Source organism: Lipophrys pholis (genome assembly GCF_963383615.2).
Source record: "Lipophrys pholis genome assembly, chromosome: 18".
In the NCBI taxonomy this organism is placed as follows: domain Eukaryota; kingdom Metazoa; phylum Chordata; class Actinopteri; order Blenniiformes; family Blenniidae; genus Lipophrys; species Lipophrys pholis.
The window spans coordinates 26469887-26489886 of NC_137646.1; the positions used below are offsets into that span (position 1 = coordinate 26469887).

General features: G+C 52.4%; 2 protein-coding genes across 2 annotated transcripts in view; both read left to right on the top strand.

Moving 5' to 3' along the window:
• The window catches only part of LOC308123578 (atrial natriuretic peptide receptor 1), a gene marked incomplete at both ends in the record, with an annotated part of 10898 nt that extends 1272 nt beyond the window's left edge, over nt 1-9626 (top strand). The window contains 20 exons of the mRNA XM_080486126.1: nt 29-161; nt 466-570; nt 759-861; nt 1875-2020; nt 2095-2167; nt 3358-3496; nt 4680-4766; nt 5410-5553; nt 5628-5749; nt 5917-6055; nt 6267-6315; nt 6407-6508; nt 6614-6733; nt 7201-7294; nt 7717-7804; nt 7919-8058; nt 8127-8279; nt 8462-8560; nt 8697-8788; nt 9438-9626. Coding sequence (XP_080342252.1) covers nt 29-161; nt 466-570; nt 759-861; nt 1875-2020; nt 2095-2167; nt 3358-3496; nt 4680-4766; nt 5410-5553; nt 5628-5749; nt 5917-6055; nt 6267-6315; nt 6407-6508; nt 6614-6733; nt 7201-7294; nt 7717-7804; nt 7919-8058; nt 8127-8279; nt 8462-8560; nt 8697-8788; nt 9438-9626 — 2317 coding nt within the window. The remainder of the gene's footprint in view (nt 1-28; nt 162-465; nt 571-758; nt 862-1874; nt 2021-2094; nt 2168-3357; nt 3497-4679; nt 4767-5409; nt 5554-5627; nt 5750-5916; nt 6056-6266; nt 6316-6406; nt 6509-6613; nt 6734-7200; nt 7295-7716; nt 7805-7918; nt 8059-8126; nt 8280-8461; nt 8561-8696; nt 8789-9437) is intronic.
• Nucleotides 9627-16723: 7097 nt separating this feature from the next.
• Nucleotides 16724-20000, top strand: part of LOC308123579 (uncharacterized protein) — a 5190-nt gene continuing 1913 nt past the window's right edge. The window contains 3 exon segments of the mRNA XM_080486127.1: nt 16724-16873; nt 17819-19249; nt 19251-20000. The exon segment at nt 19251-20000 is cut by the window's right edge and continues 38 nt beyond it. Coding sequence (XP_080342253.1) covers nt 17822-19249; nt 19251-20000 — 2178 coding nt within the window. The 5' untranslated portion in view covers nt 16724-16873; nt 17819-17821.

Below are 20000 nucleotides of genomic sequence, written 5' to 3' on the forward strand. Positions count from 1 at the left end.
CCCGGTTCTCCTGGTTCTCCTCCTGTAGCTCCATCCGGACCGCCCAGGAAGCTCGGAGGTTCTGCGAACATCAGGAGTGTCCGTCCAACTGGAAGGACGCCAACGGAGAGAACTGCTGCATCCACCACGCCAACATCCACTCCTGCCCCATGGGACACATGGTGCCGTCCCCCCGCCGCCGAACGCTGTTCTACGTGTTTGTTCTCATAACGCAGGGGTTCTCAATTCTGGGCCTTGGGGGCCGGTGTCCTGCACGTTCTAGCTCTCCACCCTAAGCACACCTCCATCTGACGATGATGTCATCGTCTCGCTGGTAAGAAAGTCAGGAGGCCTGATTGGGTTCAGGTGTGTCGCAACTGGGAGGAACCGAAAACATGCAGGACACCAGGCCCGGAATGGAGAACCACGTTCGTTCTCATAACGTTTGTTCTCATAACGTTTGTTCTTGCGTGTCCTCGCCCTCAGATGACAGACAGCATCTGTGGACCCTGGATCCCCGACGACGGAAAGATCTTCACGCACACGATCTCCACTTCGGGCAAGATGACTAAAACCAACTGGACGGCCAAGGTAACGGTCGCCCGGCAACGGTCGCCCGGCAACGGTCGCCCGGCAACGGTCGACCGTTGTGGGCCGTGGCCACATGGTGGTGCAGTGGTTGGGCTCTGGCCTCGTCAGGCGGTTCTGGGCTTCGTAATGAATCAAGCGTCACCGTCGGTCAGTTGGTTTCATAAAGTCAACGGCTGAATGTTCTCCAGGTGTTCCTCTTCCACCCGGGCATCACCTCGCTCATCGCTCACATCCGAGTGGGCCGCATGCAGGTGGCGCTGGAGGCCACCAGCCAGGTGCTGCCCGCCGTAGGTACGTTCACGCTTTTCAGACTCTCCGTTCGGGTTCAGGCAGAGACACCAGCTCGTCCAATCGGAAAGAAGTGGGGACGCTTCACTCTGAAGCAGGACACCAGATAGAACCGTTCTCCGTCCTTCTGTTCATGAAAGTAGGATTTTTCCAAAACTCCATTTTGACACGTTCCTACAGTGTTCCTCCCGTCTTCATCAGAAACGTCCTCCAGTGGACGATGTGTCTTTATAGCAGCTGGTGTACGGAGGCGTAGCCCACCGCCATGTCGGTTCTGTGGCGTCCTCTTCAGTGTGGATGAGTCTGTCCTTGTCCCAGTCCAAGACTCTGTCCTTGTCCTAGTCCAAGACTCTATCCCCATCCTAGTCCAAGACTCTGTCCCCTGTCCCAGTCCAAGACTCTGTCCCAGTCCAATACTCTGTCCTTGTCCCAGTCCAAGACTCTGTCCTTGTCCCAGTCCAAGACTCTGTCCCCTGTCCTAGTCCAAGACTATGTCCCCATCCTAGTGCAAGACTCTGTCCCCTGTCCCAGTCCAAGACTCTGTCCCTGTCCCAGTCCAAGACTCTGTCCCCTGTCCCAGCCCAAGACTCTGTCCCTGTCCCAGTCCAAGACTCTGTCCCCTGTCCCAGCCCAAGACTCTGTCCCGGTCCCAGTCCCAGACTCTGCAGTGTTTCCTTTTGCAATGTTCTGCTATACCAGGAGCACCATCCTGATGTAGAGGACGGTCACCAGGGGGCGTGGCCGATCCATCAAAATGACAGATAAGCCCCGCCCCCTTAATACCAGCTAATGTAAAGACTCATCATGCACCACCATTGGACGGCAGTCCTGACGGAGACAGGAGAACACTGAGGACAAGATGGATTTGCAGCAGACCAACATGAGGATAAATGAGGTCAAACTATTAGTAACGCAGAACGTCGTCCCTCAGGATCAGTGAAGACGTCTTCTGCTTCTGAGCGTCTCCGGTCACGATCTCGTTCAGTAACGCGGCTCATCTTTGGTTCTCTCCCGAGTTTGTGGCGACGGCGTGTGCGAGGAGGCGGAGCTCTGCTCCACGTGTCCGGCCGACTGCGGCGAGTGTCCGATGACGGCGACCACCAAGACGGCCATCGGGCTGCCGCTCAGCCTGCTCTGCCTCTCCTTCATCCTGACCGCCGTGGTGAGGCCCGAGGACCACAACAACAACAACAACAACAACAACAACAACAGTAACACACTCTGCGTTCCCTGCAGTGGTTCCGGTACCAGAAGGAGAAGCTGCTCTGGGATGAAAGCTGGATCATCGACTTCGCCACCATCAAACAAGGTAAGACAAGAAAACTAGAGCTTCAAGATGCAGGGACCACATCTGGAAGTCAACAGGAAGTTATTAGAGTAAACAGGAAGTCAGCAGGAAGTTATTAGAGAGTAAACAGGAAGTCAGCAGGAAGTTATTAGAGTAAACAGGAAGTCAGCAGGAAGTTATTAGAGTAAACAGGAAGTCAGCAGGAAGTTATTAGCGTAAACAGGAAGTCAGCAGGAAGTTATTAGAGTAAACAGGAAGTCAGCAGGAAGCCAACAGGAAGTTATTAGAGAGTAAACAGGAAGTCAGCAGGAAGTTATTAGAGAGTAAACAGGAAGTCAGCAGGAAGTTATTAGAGTAAACAGGAAGTCAGCAGGAAGCCAACAGGAAGTTATTAGAGAGTAAACAGGAAGTCAGCAGGAAGTTATTAGAGTAAACAGGAAGCCAACAAGAAGTTATTAGAGTAAACAGGAAGTCAGCAGGAAGTTATTAGAGAGTAAACAGGAAGTCAGCAGGAAGTTATTGGAGAGTAAACAGGAAGTCAGCAGGAAGTTATTAGAGTAAACAGGAAGCCAACAGGAAGTTGTTAGAGTAAACAGGAAGTCAGCAGGAAGTTATTAGAGTAAACAGGAAGCCAACAAGAAATTATTAGAGAGTAAACAGGAAGTCAGCAGGAAGTTATTAGAGTAAACAGGAAGCCAACAGGAAGTTATTAGAGTAAACAGGAAGTCAGCAGGAAGTTATTAGAGTAAATAGGAAGCCAACAGGAAGTTATTAGAGTAAACAGGAAGCCAACAGGAAGTTATTAGAGAGTAAACAGGAAGTCAGCAGGAAGTTATTAGAGTAAACAGGAAGTCAGCAGGAAGTTATTAGAGTAAACAGGAAGTCAGCAGGAAGTTATTAGAGTAAATAGGAAGCCAACAGGAAGTTATTAGAGTAAACAGGAAGTCAGCAGGAAGTTATTAGAGAATCAACAGGAAGTTAGATCATGGACAGGAAGTAATGATAGAGTTAACAGGAAGTTATCAGCTCACTTGTCAGGCAGTGAAAATAAAGTTGAGAACCGTTTCTGAGGAATTTAAAGGTAAATTATCATGAAATGAGCTCGACTTCAACAGGTGATCAACAGGAACTGGAACAGTCACAGACATTTGGTAGGAACACTGACAGAACCCGAGCTGAGGAGCAGAACCAGTCAGATGTTCTCTGTGCAGATCTGGAGGCTCAGCTGACCATGGGCAGCATCATGAGTGTTCCTGTGGAGAACAGCAACACCAGCTGTGTGACGGCCGTCAGCTCCTGTACTGCTCAGCCAGGAACCCGGAGAACCCTGTTCACCTGCACCGGCATCTAGTACGTACACCTGTTCCTCACCTGTTCCAAACCTGTTCCTCACCAGTCCTCACCTGTTCCACACCTGTTCCACACCTGTTTCTCACCTGTTTCTCACCTGTTCCACACCTGTTCCACACCTGTTTCTCACCTGTTCCTCACCTCTTCCTCACTTGTTCCACACCTGTTCCTTACCTGTTCCTCACCTGTTCCTTACCTGTTCCACACCTGTTCCTTACCTGTTCCACACCTGTTCCTTACCTCTTCCTCACTTGTTCCACACCTGTTATTCACCTGTTCCTTACCTGTTCCTCAACTGTTCCTCACCTGTTCCTTACCTGTTCCACACCTGTTCCTCACCTGTTCCTCACCTGTTCCACACCTGTTCCACACCTGTTTCTCACCTGTTCCACACCTGTTCCACACCTGTTTCTCACCTGTTCCTCACCTCTTCCTCACTTGTTCCATACCTGTTCCTTACCTGTTCCTCACCTGTTCCTTACCTGTTCCACACCTGTTCCTTACCTGTTCCACACCTGTTCCTTACCTGTTCCACACCTGTTCCTTACCTCTTCCTCACCTGTTCCACACCTGTTCCTCACCTGTTCCTTACCTGTTCCACACCTGTTCCTTACCTGTTCCACACCTGTTCCTTACCTCTTCCTCACCTGTTCCACACCTGTTCCTCACCTGTTCCTTACCTCTTCCTCACTTGTTCCACACCTGTTATTCACCTGTTCCTTACCTGTTCCTCAACTGTTCCTCACCTGTTCCTTACCTGTTCCACACCTGTTCCTCACCTGTTCCTCACCTGTTCCACACCTGTTCCACACCTGTTTCTCACCTGTTCCACACCTGTTCCACACCTGTTTCTCACCTGTTCCTCACCTCTTCCTCACTTGTTCCATACCTGTTCCTTACCTGTTCCTCACCTGTTCCTTACCTGTTCCACACCTGTTCCTTACCTGTTCCACACCTGTTCCTTACCTGTTCCACACCTGTTCCTCACCTGTTCCTTACCTGTTCCAAACCTGTTCCTTACCTGTTCCACACCTGTTCCACACCTGTTCCTTACCTGTTCCTCACCTGTTCCTCACCTGTTCCTCACCTGTTCCTCACCTGTTCCTCACCTGTTCCCCAGCTTCTGAAGTGAGTATAACCAGATCCCATCACTTCCGATCTGATTGCCTTTGTTCCTCCACAGTGACGGCCAGACGGTGGCCATCAAGAAGATCCACACTAAAACCTTTTCTCTGTCCAAAACCATCCGACAGGAAGTCAAACAAGTCAGGTGACCATCATCATCTTCATGAGGGGGGTTATAGACTGGTTATAGACTGGTTATAGACTGGTTATAGACGGGGTTATAGACGTGGTTATAGACTGGTTATAGACTGGGTTATAGACGGGTTATAGACTGGTTATAGACTGGGTTATAGACGGGTTATAGACTGGGTTATAGACGGGGTTACAGACTGGTTATAGACTGGTTATAGACTGGTTATAGACGGGTTATAGACGGGTTATAGACGGGGTTATACACTGGTTATAGACGGGTTATAGATGGGTTATAGACGGGTTATAGACGGGTTATAGACTGGTTATAGACGGGTTATAGATGGGTTATAGACTGGTTATAGACGGGGTTATAGACGGGGTTATAGACTGGTTATAGACGGGTTATAGATGGGTTATAGACGGGGTTATAGACTGGTTATAGACTGGTTATAGACGGGTTATAGATGGGTTATAGACTGGTTATAGACGGGGTTATAGACGGGGTTATAGACTGGTTATAGACCAGTTTCCCCTCTGAACTAAACTAACTAGAGTTTATTAGGAACCAGAGGACGCTTCTGATTGGTCGTTTTAGCAGAACGTCAGTAAGATGCTGCGTTCAGGGTTGAAGATCAGCTCCACTTGATGTTCTTTAGGGAGCTCGATCATCCAAACCTGTGCAAGTTCGTCGGAGGGTGCGTGGAGGTTCCCAACGTCGCCATCATAACGGAGTACTGCCCAAAAGGAAGCCTGAACGACGTTCTCCTGAACGATGAGATCCCGCTGAACTGGGGCTTCAGGTACGGACGTGAACGGAACCCGTGGTGGGAGGCAGTGGAGTGGGGGGAGTAATGACCCGTGTCTCGTTCCAAAGGTTCTCCTTCGCCACTGACATCGCCCGAGGGATGTCCTACCTGCACCAGCACCGGATCTGCCACGGACGCCTCAAGTCCCTGAACTGTGTTCTGGATGACCGCTGGGTCTGCAAGATCACAGGTGGGCGGAACCTGAGCCGGACTACGTGGAACATGTTCAGCTTCATGAGAAGAACGGCGACTTCAGTGATTCCGTCCTCACCAGACATGCTGGGAGAAGAAGGTTCCCCCAGGAAGACTCGCCTGTTCCACCCTTCCTCACCTGCTCCTAACCTTGTGTTCCAACAGATTTCGGGTTACGCTCGTACCGGCGGGACGATGGGGCGGAGCCTCTCTCCACCTATCAGCAGCGGCTCCTGGAGGTCTACATGCCACCCGAGTTTCAGAACTCCAACATGGAACCGACGCTGGCTGGCGACGTGTTCAGGTACTGCTCCCCGTTTATTTGAACTCCACTGGTTCTAGACGTTTGATGAGATCAGATATGTGAAAAGATGGTTCCTCTGTCTGAAAGACAGTAGATCTCATCTGTGGTGTTCCTCGGGGAACTGTTCTGGGACGAGAGATTGTGTTCTGGGACTAAATAGACCGTCTTGGTGTCAGAATGTGTGAGGAACCATCTCTGCCTGCTCTTGCAGCTACTCCATCATCCTGCTGGAGATCGCCACGCGCAGTAACCCCGTCCCGGTGAGTCTCCAGTGGACGGTTCTCTCTGGGTGTGACGGGCAGGAGGAGGGGGCGGGGCTAAAGCTCAGGTGTGTGTGTGGTTCTGCTGCAGGCCGAGGAGTCCACGCTGGAGTCTTCCTGGTGTCCTCCTCTGCCCGAGCTCATCTCCAGCAAGGCCGACAGCACGTGTCCGTGTCCTTCAGACTACGTGGAGGTCCGAGCAGCTCCAGAACGTCTTCACATGTTCCACACACGTTCCTCCAATGTTTTTACATTTCTCCTCCTCCTCCTCCTCCTCCTCCTCCTCCTCCTCTTGCAGCTGATTCGTCGATGTCGCTCTCATAACCCCGCCCACCGGCCGACCTTTGAGCAGATCAGGAAGTTTGTTCACCGGATCAACCCGATCAAAGTCAGCCCGGTGGACATGATGATGAACCTGGTGAGGACAAAGATGAAGGACGAAGAGCAGACTGTGCATGAGGGGAGGTTCCTCCTCTGAGGAGACGTTCCTCCTCTGAGGAGATGTTCCTCCTCATGGTCCTCCTCTGAGGAGACGTTCCTCCTCTGAGGAGACGTTCCTCCTCATGGTCCTCCACTGAGGAAACGTTCCTCCTCATGTTCCTCCTCTGAGGAGACGTTCCTCCGCTGAGGAAACGTTCCTCCTCATGGTCCTCCACTGAGGAAACGTTCCTCCTCATGTTCCTCCTCTGAGGAGACGTTCCTCCGCTGAGGAAACGTTCCTCCTCATGGTCCTCCACTGAGGAAACGTTCCTCCTCATGGTCCTCCGCTGAGGAGACGTTCCTCCTCTGAGGAGACGTTCCTCCTCTGAGGAGATGTTCCTCCTCATGTTCTTCCTCTGAGGAGACGTTCCTCCTCAGATGTTCCAGAGTTCTGTTGTGTTTCAGATGGAGAAGTACAGCAAACATCTGGAGGTTCTGGTGGCTGAAAGGACTCAAGATCTGATGCACGAGAAGCAGAAGACTGACCGGCTGCTCTACAGTAACACACACACACACACACACACACACACACACACACACACACACACACACACACACTCTCACACACTCTCACACACACACACACACACACACACACACTCTCACACACACACACACACACACACACACTCTCACACACTCTCACACACTCTCACACACACACACACACACACACACACACTCTCACACACACACACACACACACACACACACACTCTCACACACTCTCACACACACACACACACACACACACACACACACACACACACACACACTCTCACACACTCTCACACACTCTCACACACACACACACACACACACACACACACACACTCTCACACACACACACACACACACACACACACACACACACACACACACACACACACACACACACACACGTTGCTCTCTCTCTCCCAGGTATGCTTCCTCGGCAGGTAGCTGATGATCTCCGTCAGGGGAAACACTCTCAGGCTCAGAGCTACGTCAGCGCCACCGTCTTTTTCAGGTAGAACTGTCAGATGGTTCTGCTCCCGTCCTCTCAGATGGTTCTGCCCCCGTCCTCTCAGATGGTTCTGCTCCCGCCCTCTCAGATGGTTCTGTGTTCTCCGTGTTCCTGCAGCGACATCGTGGGCTTCACGCAGCTCTCCAGCAGCAGCACGCCGTACCAGGTGGTGGACTTCCTCAACAAGCTCTACACCACCTTCGATGACATCATCGACAACCACGACGTGTACAAAGTGGAGACCATCGGTGACGCCTGTGAGTTCTGCCTTTTGTTTCTATGGCGACGGACCAGGTGCGTTCTAACTCACTTCCTGTCTGAGCAGACATGGTGGTGTCTGGCGTTCCCCGGGAGAACGGGATCCTGCACGCCGCCGAGATCGCCAGCATGGCGCTGGACCTGGTGGCCGTCTGCCGGACCTTCAGGATCCCCCACAAACCCGGCACCCTGCTGCAGATCCGGGCCGGGATCCACTCTGGTACGTCCCCACTAAGTTCCCCTAGGTCTGGTCACTGGGTTCCACCTGGTTCTGATTCCTTCCGGTTCTACCTGGTTCTGTTCCTCCTGGTTCTGGTTCTGTTCTTCCTGGTTCTGGTTCTACCTGGTTCCGTTCCTCCTGGTTCTGGTTCTACCTGGTTCTGGTTCCTCCCGGTTCCTCAGGTCCTGTGGTTGCCGGTGTGGTTGGAACCAAGATGCCTCGGTACTGCCTCTTTGGGGACACGGTGAACACGGCGTCCAGGATGGAGTCCAACAGCCTGGGTAACACACACACACACACACACACACACACACACACACACACACACACACACACACACACACACACACACACACACACACACACACACACACACACACACACACACACTCATGGTGAAAGTGACTCTGGTTGCAGCTCTGAAGATCCAGTGCAGCTCGAGCACTTTTTACCTGCTGGAGGAGGTCGGAGGCTACGAGCTGGAGTGCAGAGGAACGCTGCAGGTCAAGGTAATGCTGAGGACAGGGTGGGTCCTAATGCTGATGATAGGGTGATTCCTAATGCTGATGATAGGGTGATTCCTAATGCTGAGGACAGGGTGAATCCTAATGCTGAGGACAGGGTGATTCCTAATGCTGAGGACAGGGTGAATCCTAATGCTGAGGACAGGGTGGGTCCTAATGCTGAGGACAGGGTGAATCCTAATGCTGAGGACAGGGTGGGTCCTAATGCTGAGGACAGGGTGAATCCTAATGCTGAGGACAGGGTGGGTCCTAATGCTGAGGACAGGGTGAATCCTAATGCTGAGGACAGGGTGATTCCTAATGCTGAGGACAGGGTGAATCCTAATGCTGAGGACAGGGTGGGTCCTAATGCTGAGGACAGGGTGAATCCTAATGCTGATGATAGGGTGATTCCTAATGCTGAGGACAGGGTGAATCCTAATGCTGAGGACAGGGTGGGTCCTAATGCTGATGACAGGGTGATTCCTAATGCTGAGGACAGGGTGGGTCCTAATGCTGAGGACAGGGTGGGTCCTAATGCTGAGGACAGGGTGATTCCTAATGCTGAGGACAGGGTGAATCCTAATGCTGAGGACAGGGTGGGTCCTAATGCTGAGGACAGGGTGAATAATGCTGATGTCTGTTCCGGCCTCAGGGGAAGGGGGACATGGTGACCTACTGGCTGGAGGGAAAGAAGCCGTCGCTAGTTTCCAGAGACGTTACCATGACGACCAGGCTCGTCGCCACGGAGACAGAGGTGGAGAAAGGGGCGGAGCAGGAACAGCAGCTCTATTCGTCCATGCCCGGATTTCTGAGCAATGACCTCTTCCTGGACCCGGTCTGATCCTCCTGGTCCTGGTCCTCCTGGTCCTCCTGGTCCTGGTCCTCCTGGTCCTCCTGGTCCTCCTGGTCCTCCTGGTCCTGGTCCTCCTGGTCCTCCTGGTCCTCCTGGTCCTGGTCCTCCTGGTCCTGGTCTGGTTTTAGAGCTTCTAGAATCCTCCATAGCGTCACGTAGCTTCTGTCCGTTAGCCTAGCTTCACCGTTTGTAGGATTTAGATTCTTTAACGTTTTGAATCTGAATTAAACTTTGAAAATGAATTTCTTTTCTTTTCTTCAACAAGATTTGTGAAAGATTTTAAACGGGGAGTCAACATGAGAGCAGCTGATTGGCCACCCTCACTCTGTCCACCAATCAGAACACTGCTCACAGCCCGAGAAGAGGCGGAGCTCCAATCAGCCAATCAGCTGCTGACACTGGTTACTATAGGCGCGGTTCCACTGCACCTTCTGTCGCGGGGCGTCGCGGGGTGGGCGGGGCGTTGCGGGGTGGGCGGGGCGTCGCGGGTTTTAGTGCGGTCCGACTGAAAAGTTGTGGAAGGTACGGAAAGAACCCGCTCCCCCTCCGTTGAGGTTCCGGGGACCGAGGAACGGGTCTGTGGGGAGGAGCTACAACGCAGCCGTCTGCTGATTGGTCGTGACGATCGTCACTCTGGACTTGCCCGCAATATTTAATTATTGAACATACGGCGCTTTGCTCACTGGTTGTTTTGTTTACTGGTTTATTGAAACGTCGGCGCGACACAACATGGCGTCTTTTAACGAGATACAGACGCTCCTCTCAGTAACAGGAGGAGGAGCTTCACCAGGAGCTCCTCCTCTTAGGAGCAGGAGGAGGAGCTTCAGCAGGAGCTCCTCCTCTTAGGAGCAGGAGGAGGAGCTTCAGGAGGAGCTCCTGGTGAAGCTCCTCCTCTTAGGAGCAGGAGGAGGAGCTTCAGCAGGAGCTCCGCCTCTTAGGAGCAGGAGGAGGAGCTTCACCAGGAGCTCCGCCTCTTAGGAGCAGGAGGAGGAGCTTCAGCAGGAGCTGGACGCTGCCGTTCACAAGGACAAAGTTTAGCCTGAGTCACAGAGAGCGACCCGTCCGGCCGCCGGCAGCTTCCATGTTCTTCTCTGGACGTTCCCGTCCGTCCTGCGCTGGACGGTGAGACAGAGTTGGTCCTGGGTTCTCTTTGCCGCTCCGCTCAGCAACGTACTGCGGTGGAACAGCGGCTTATGGTGACTCTAGGTCCCGACCTGGTCTGAGACCAGGTTTAGATCCGGTTTCAAGTCAAAACGCACTGAGTTGGTGTTTCCATGGCAACAGCAGGAGCAGTGGAATCCATGTAGCTTTCACGCCGGGCCACTAGTTGGTGCTGTCGGTTGGTTTTGGAATGAAAGTTGCGTTTTTCCCACTTCCAAGGAGACGGGGTGTTTTGGAAAAGTTGCGTTTTCAGTGGCTCTGACATGGTCGTCATGGCAACGGGTCTGTGCTGTTAGCTTAGTAGCTACACGACGTCGCGGAGCAGCTGGACCGTTCTAATTACAGACGGCAGGTGTGTGTGTGTGTGTGTGTGTGTTAATCACAGATGACAGGCGGTGTGTGTGTGTGTGTGTGTGTGTGTGTGTGTGTGTGTGTGTGTGTGTGTGTGTGTGTGTGTGTGTGTGTGTGTGTGTGTGTGTGTGTGTGAAGTGTTTTGTTGACGAGCTCCTCGCCTCCATTCACTGATTTCCATGAGTGCGAAGATGAAACGCCGCCGCTGCTTTTACTTACCGAATACATCAGAGGAACAATGAGACGCTCGTCCACGTTCCCTCCACACGGCCGGAACCACAAACAACCTGCTGGTTCTGGAAACACGGCAAACAAATCCTCTTCACATGTTTAAATCTGTTTTCAAACCAACATAGAACCAGTTCCAGACTCAGGAACCGTTCCGCAAATAAACTATCTGGGTTCTGTGAGGCGACCCGGTAAAGTCCAACTGACCAGCAGCGCCTCCTGCTGGAGAAACACAGGTTCCTTCTCTATGGAGGAACTTCCATGAACAGAACCACATAAACAGGTCAGGTTCTTCAGAACCACTTCCACCAGGCCGGTTCTTCAGAACCAGAGGAACTAGAGAATCCTGGTCCACAGGCCAGAGGTTCCATAAAGACGAGGTTCCATAAAGACGAGGTTCCATAAAGACGAGGTGAAGAACAAAGACGAGGTGAAGAACAAAGACGAGGCTCTAATTCAGTAGAAAAACGTTTTATTCAGCGGTAACAGATAAAACCTTGGCGCCCTCTGGTGGACAAACGTAAAAAAACTAAATCTTTTTTATTCACTGTCACCCACTGGAACTTCTAACTTTCCTTCTGGAACTTCTAACTTTCCGACTGGAACTTCTAACTTTCCTTCTGGAACTTCTAACTTTCCTTCTGGAACTTCTAACTTTCCCACTGGAACTTCTAACTTTCCCACTGGAACTTCTAACTTTCCCACTGGAACGTCTAACTTTCCTACTGGAACTTCTAACTTTCCCACTGGAACTTCTAACTTTCCTTCTGGAACTTCTAACTTTCCGACTGGAACTTCTAACTTTCCTTCTGGAACTTCTAACTTTCCTTCTGGAACTTCTAACTTTCCGACTGGAACTTCTAACTTTCCTTCTGGAACTTCTAACTTTCCTTCTGGAACTTCTAACTTTCCCACTGGAACGTCTAACTTTCCTACTGGAACTTCTAACTTTCCCACTGGAACTTCTAACTTTCCTTCTGGAACTTCTAACTTTCCGACTGGAACTTCTAACTTTCCTTCTGGAACTTCTAACTTTCCTTCTGGAACTTCTAACTTTCCGACTGGAACGTCTAACTTTCCTTCTGGAACTTCTAACTTTCCTTCTGGAACTTCTAACTTTCCCACTGGAACTTCTAACTTTCCTTCTGGAACTTCTAACTTTCCGACTGGAACTTCTAACTTTCCTTCTGGAACTTCTAACTTTCCCACTGGAACTTCTAACTTTCCTTCTGGAACTTCTAACTTTCCTTCTGGAACTTCTAACTTTCCTTCTGGAACTTCTAACTTTCCCACTGGAACTTCTAACTTTCCTACTGGAACTTCTAACTTTCCTACTGGAACTTTCCTACTGGAACGTCTAACTTTCCTACTGGAACTTTCCGACTGGAACTTCTAACTTTCCCACTGGAACTTCTAACTTTCCCACTGGAACTTCTACTGGAACTTCTAACTTTCCTACTGGAATTTCTAACTTTCCTACTGGAACTTCTAACTTTCCTACTGGAACTTCTAACTTTCCTACTGGAATTTCTAACTTTCCTACTGGAACTTCTAACTTTCCTACTGGAACTTCTAACTTTCCTACTGGAATTTCTAACTTTCCTACTGGAACTTCTAACTTTCCTACTGGAACTTTCCTACTGGAACGTCTAACTTTCCTACTGGAACTTTCCTACTGGAACTTTCCGACTGGAACTTCTAACTTTCCCACTGGAACTTCTAACTTTCCCACTGGAACTTCTACTGGAACTTCTAACTTTCCTACTGGAACTTCTAACTTTCCTACTGGAACTTCTAACTTTCCTTCTGGAACTTCTAACTTTCCTTCTGGAACTTCTAACTTTCCTTCTGGAACTTCTAACTTTCCCACTGGAACTTCTAACTTTCCTACTGGAACTTCTAACTTTCCTACTGGAACTTTCCCACTGGAACTTCTAACTTTCCTACTGGAACGTCTAACTTTCCTACTGGAACTTCTAACTTTCCTACTGGAACTTTCCCACTGGAACTTCTAACTTTCCTTCTGGAACTCCTAACTTTCCAACTGGAACTTCTAACTTTCCCACTGGAACTTCTAACTTTCCTTCTGGAACTTCTAACTTTCCCACTGGAACTTCTAACTTTCCTACTGGAACTTCTAACTTTCCTACTGGAACTTTCCCACTGGAACTTCTAACTTTCCTACTGGAACTTCTAACTTTCCTACTGGAACTTTCCCACTGGAACTTCTAACTTTCCCACTGGAACTTCTAACTTTCCTACTGGAACTTCTAACTTTCCTACTGGAACTTTCCCACTGGAACTTCTAACTTTCCTTCTGGAACTCCTAACTTTCCGACTGGAACTTCTAACTTTTCACTGGAACTTCTAACTTTCCTACTGGAACTTCTAACTTTCCCACTGGAACTTCTAACTTTCCCACTGGAACTTCTACTGGAACTTCTAACTTTCCTACTGGAACTTCTAACTTTCCTACTGGAACTTCTAACTTTCCCACTGGAACTTCTAACTTTCCTACTGGAACGTCTAACTTTCCTACTGGAACTTCTAACTTTCCTTCTGGAACTTCTAACTTTCCTACTGGAACTTTCCCACTGGAACTTCTAACTTTCCCACTGGAACTTCTAACTTTCCGACTGGAACTTCTAACTTTCCTACTGGAACTTTCCCACTGGAACTTCTAACTTTCCCACTGGAACTTCTAACTTTCCTACTGGAACTTCTAACTTTCCTTCTGGAACTTCTAACTTTCCTACTGGAACTTTCCCACTGGAACTTCTAACTTTCCTACTGGAACTTCTAACTTTCCGACTGGAACTTCTAACTTTCCGACTGGAACTTCTAACTTTCCTACTGGAACTTCTAACTTTTCACTGGAACTTCTAACTTTCCTACTGGAACTTCTAACTTTCCCACTGGAACTTCTAACTTTCCTACTGGAACTTCTAACTTTTCACTGGAACTTCTAACTTTCCTACTGGAACTTTCCCACTGGAACTTCTAACTTTCCTACTGGAACTTCTAACTTTCCTTCTGGAACTTCTAACTTTCCTACTGGAACTTTCCCACTGGAACTTCTAACTTTCCTACTGGAACTTCTAACTTTCCGACTGGAACTTCTAACTTTCCGACTGGAACTTCTAACTTTCCTACTGGAACTTCTAACTTTTCACTGGAACTTCTAACTTTCCTACTGGAACTTCTAACTTTCCCACTGGAACTTCTAACTTTCCTACTGGAACTTCTAACTTTTCACTGGAACTTCTAACTTTTCACTGGAACTTGTAACTTTCCCACTGGAACTTCTAACTTTTCACTGGAACTTCTAACTTTTCACTGGAACTTGTAACTTTCCCACTGGAACTTTTAACTTTCCCACTGGAACTTGTAACTCTCCCACTGGAACTTCCCACTTTCCCACTGGAACTTCCCACTTTCCCGTCTCCTCCAGGGGAATGGGAATTTCCCCGCTTCATGTTCGCCCCTCAAGGCACCACAAGAGGCAGCTCTGTCGTAAATCCTGATTGGTCAGGAACACCCGTCACTGGAGGAGGGCGGAGCTTCAGCTGCGGTCTGCACTCTGATTGGCCATCAGTCCGGCTGCAGGAGGGCGGTCCTTTCCTCCAGCTGCCAATGAGCCGTGAGCCGGCCGGCGTAGATCACAAAGGACCAGGACAGCAGAACCACAGCCAGCAGGACCTGGGGGCGGAGTCAGATGGTTAGGGGCGGGGTCAGAATAGCAGAACCACAGCCAGCAGGACCAGGGGGCGGAGTCAGATGGTTAGGGGCGGGGCAGGATAGCAGACCCACAGCCAGCAGGACCAGGGGGCGGAGTCAGATGGTTAGGGGCGGGGCAGGATAGCAAAACCACAGCCAGCAGTACCAGGGGGCGGAGTCAGATGGTTAGGGGCGTGGCCAGAACAGCAGAGTCAGCAGGCTGGGGGTGGGGTCAGGAGGCCAGAGGGTGGAGTCATCACCTGGCTGGATGTCAACACGTTACATGTTTACTGGGTGGAATTAAAAAATAAAATAAAATGTGTGCACTTTGTCCAATGTTTATTTGTTGAATAATTTGAGGAGCCTCGTTTGTGTCGAGGTTCCTCAGCCTCTACGATCCGTCCTGACGTTCCCTGACAAGAACACGACTTTCAACCTTTAGGTGACAAACCCTGGTTTCATTTAGAGACGTGGCTACCTGTCAGCAGCTCGCGACTGTTACCGGTGAGCTCACGGTCAGCAGCTCGTGACTGTTACCGGTGAGCTCACGGTCAGCAGCTCGTTATCATTAAGGCGTTAGTTAGCAGGTAGCTCAGGGTTAGCAGTTAGCTCGCGGTTAGCAGGTATCGAAGGTTCCGGGATCGTACCACGGATTGTACGGTGTCCACAGTCCGCCGGCTCGAAGGCTGCATGTTGAAGCTGAACCACGTTGAACACCTTCACTTCGTCCTTCGTAAAGTCGTTACTCTGCGGTTAAATAAAAAATACTTTTATCAAACGTCGAACGGTGGGTTCCCTGCTCGGGAGTCCGGTTCCGGTTTACAGAAGTCCGGTTCCGGTGTTGCAGCTGCGCTTCCTCTCCAGTCCGGCAGGGGGCGAGACTGTCCACCAAAGGCCGTAACGATGGCAACCAGCATCAGGTTTGACAGGACGTCTCACTCCGGCTGTTTCGTTTCAAACCTTGTAATTAATTTAATCTTTAATTAGCCTAAAGCAGCAAAAGTGAAAAGTTGATTTATTTAAATAATTAAAACACTTCAAACGAACAGACACAGAACAAGAATCACTGTATTGGTTTGAACCTGAAGTTCAATTTTTCATGTTCGTTCTGGTACCCAGTTATTTTTTCATTTATTTTTAATTTCACTTTAATTTTTGAAATCAACTTTTTCCACATTTTGATTTTATTGTGAATGTTGTAACTCTCTCGGGAGCCCCCGTGTGGCCATAGAGAAAAAAACAATAACGTGAAGGAACGCGATAATAAGTCGTTTCCGCAGCTTCATAATGTGAGGGAAGATAGTAAGTTGTTCCCTAAAGTTAGTAACTTGAGGGAACAACTGATGATCTCATTCCTTCATGTTATTATATTTCTCACCAATGTCGCCTCGGTTCCAGATGTGGTGTCGGAGTGAGTCCTCATCTTCCTCCGCCTGTTGAACACGATCTGTGTGTGTGTGTGTGTGTGTGTGTGTGTGTGTGTGTGTGTGTGTGTGTGTGTGTGTGTGTGTGTGTGTGTGTGTGTGTGTGTGTGTGTGTGTGTGTGTGTGTGTGTGTGTGTGTGTGTGTGTGCGTGTGTGTGGCATCCCAGCATGCAGCGCGGGTCCTCGGTCCAGCTGTGGCTACGGCACGGACGGAACAAATACCGAATCCCTGATCACCTGCTTGCCCCAAGTGGGACCACAGCGGCGGGACGGGGAGCACCAACACGGCCCGGCCCGGAGGAGGCGGCGGAACCCGGGGGAGAAGCTCCGCGAGCGGCGAGAGCTGCCACCGAGGTCCGTGGAGCTAACGATGCTAACAGGCTAACCGAGCCGGTTATCGATACATGAACCCCGAACCGGGTTAAACAGTGACACCGGGGAGCAGCACCGCCTCACACCGACTCACACTCACCGATGAACGGCCTTAAAGCCGCGGCCTGCAGCCCGGAGCCCGGAGCCCTTAGCCTCCGGAGCTAAATGCTAACTCAGTTCCGCAGACGTTGTGGTTGTTTTCTAATGATGAGAATCAATAAAGAGAAGTGAGCTCAATAAATGTTATTTTATGAATGAACGTTTAAATATTTAAAGAAAAAATAAAACTGGTAAGTCAAAGAGAAAGAAGCTGTTTTATCACAATATATGATCACGTTTACATACTTTTTCAGCTCCTGTAACACCAGGGCTAACTGTGTAGCACCAGGGCTAACTGTGTAGCACCAGGGCTAACTGTGTAGCACCAGGGCTAACTGTGTAGCACCAGGGCTAGCTCCTGTAGCACCAGGGCTAACTGTGTAGCTCCAGGGCTAACTCCTAGCTCCTGTAGCACCAGGGCTAGCTCCTGTAGAACCAGGGCTAACTCCTAGCTCCTGTAGCACCAGGGCTAACTGTGTAGCTCCAGGGCTAACTCCTAGCTCCTGTAGCACCAGGGCTAGCTCCTGTAGAACCAGGGCTAACTCCTAGCTCCTGTAGCACCAGAGCTAGTGCCTAGCTCCTGTAGCACCAGGGCTAACTGTGTAGCTCCAGGGCTAACTCCTAGCTCCTGTAGCACCAGGGCTAACTCCTGTAGCACCAGGGCTAACTCCTGTAGCACCAGAGCTAGTGCCTAGCTCCTGTAGCACCAGGGCTAACTATGTAGCACCAGGTCTAACCTAATCCTTTTAGCTTCAATGCGAACCGCTTTACCCTTGAGTTGGTTCAAGTCTCACAGGAAGTGATGTCATGTTTGTTTCCTGCCTCCAGGTGATGGCGCCTACGCGGATGAACCTTCGTGCGCGTCGCCGTGACAACGCGGTGGCCGCAGGAGGTGGGGGCAGGGCTCGGGAGGCGGAGGCAGAGCCCGGCCGGAGGAGAGAGAGCAGGAGGAAGAAGAGCAAAGCCCCGCCCCCCGCCACCGCCCCAGAGGCGCCGGCGGCCGAGGAGGCGTCGCCCGACTCGAAGTGTCCGATCTGCCTGGACCGCTTCGATAACGTGGCGTTCCTGGACCGCTGCCTCCACCGCTTCTGCTTCCCGTGCATCCAGGAATGGTCGCACAGCAAGGCGGAGTGTCCGCTCTGCAAGCAGCCCTTCGCCTCCATCCTGCACTCGGTGCGCGCCGAGGACGACTTCAAGGAGTACACGCTGCGGCCGCCGCCCGCCAGCGGGGGCGTGTCTGCCGTGGCCATGGTGGCCGCCATGGCCACGGTGGCGAGGAGCAGCCACCAGATGAGGCTGACGCTGCGGAGGCACCGCGCGGCAGACGGGGGCGAGACGACGGCGGCGGCGGTGAGGCGGCGTGGGAGGGAGCGGGGCGGGGCCAGGCGGGCAGAGGACGGGGGGGCGGGAGTGTGGGAGTGGTACCTGGACTCCCCCCCTCTGAACCGCCGCCATGCCACCATCTTGGATGAGCAGGCGGTCCGACCTGAGATGTCGTCAGAGGAGCGCGGCGTCATCTTCGAGGGGCTCGCCGGCCTGGAGGGGGCCGAGACGCCGGTCGCCCCTAACGACCGGGCGTCACGGCGCCTGATGACGCGCCTGGCGGCAAGGCGGCGTTTGCAGCGGGAGGGCGGCACGCCGCGGCGGCTGCGAGAGCGTGAGGCGCTGGCCCTGCGCCGCGCCCTGTACCGCTGTGGCGTGCGGGTTCGCGGCATCGCCGGGACGTCCGGCGATTCGGGACAACAGCAGCGCGACGTCTCGGCCGACGGATTCCGCCGGAGCCCCACCCTCCTCAACAGGCTCCGCCCCTGGCTGCGGCGTGAGCTGACGGTGCTGTACGGCGCACACGGCTCACTGGTGGAGATTGTCCAGCGCATCATCACCGTGCGACTCGCCCGCCACGGGCTGGAGGATCCGCCCGCCATCGAGGAGGAGCTGCGGCCGTTCCTATTGGCCCGCACCGAGCACTTCCTGCACGAGCTGGCGAGCTTCGCCCGCTCGCCGCTCAGTATGGACAGCTACGACCTGCAGGCGGTGTACGAGCCGCCCGCCGCCGCCGGAGAGCTGGACTGGATCAGCAGCTCCTCAGACGGCAGCTCTGTCATCGCCATCTCTGAGGAGGACGAGGAGCTGGCGGGGGGTGCCGAGGAGGCGGGGCTTGCCGAGGTGGGCGGTGCCAATGAGGACGGTTGTCTGAGCATGTCGGGCTGGGACGACGAGACGCCGGGCCCCTCGTACTCCTCCGCCACCCGCCGACCAATCCTGCTCGCTGACCTCGCCGGCGGTAAGCCCCGCCCCTCCGGAGGCGGGAGAGAAGGGCGAAGAGGAGGAGTGTCTGATTGTCGGGTACAAGAAGCCGATCGCCGAGCGGACGCCCGAGCTGGTGCAGCTCTCCTCCGAATCTGAGGAGGAGCAACAGGAGGCGGAGCCACAACCCCCAGAAGCCCCGCCCATCCCACCAGAAGCCCCGCCCCTCTCCTTCTTACCCACAATCCCTGCCTCCACATCAGCGGCGTTCAGAGAGGAGCAGGAGCCGGGGGAGCGGGGTGGCGGCGAGGAGGCGGGGCCACGTGCACGCTCGTGGTCAGAGAGCAGCAGGAACTCTCCGTGCACGATCAGCCCGGCCACGTCACCCGGCGACGGTAGCGGCAAGCGGCGACGTGAGACGGCCGCTTGGCGGGAGAAGAGGAGGAAGAAGAGGAGGAGGGGCACCATCTACAACCCCAACCGCTCAATCTACCCCACCATGATGCGGCGCCACCGCTGCTCCAGCGGCGAGTCAGGCTCCCCGACAAGCCCCGCCCCCTCCTCCAGCTGGGAGATCTCCAGCCTGTCCTCCTCCGACTCCTCCTCCTCCTCTTCGCCTCTCTCCTTCTCCCTGCCCCCGCCGCAGACTCCGCCCCCACCAGCCACCGCCTGCGACGACCGCTGCCACGGCGAGAAGCCCGGCGGGAAGAGGAAGTACAAGAGCCGGCACCTGGACAACGAAGTGAAGGACCCCACCTGGAGG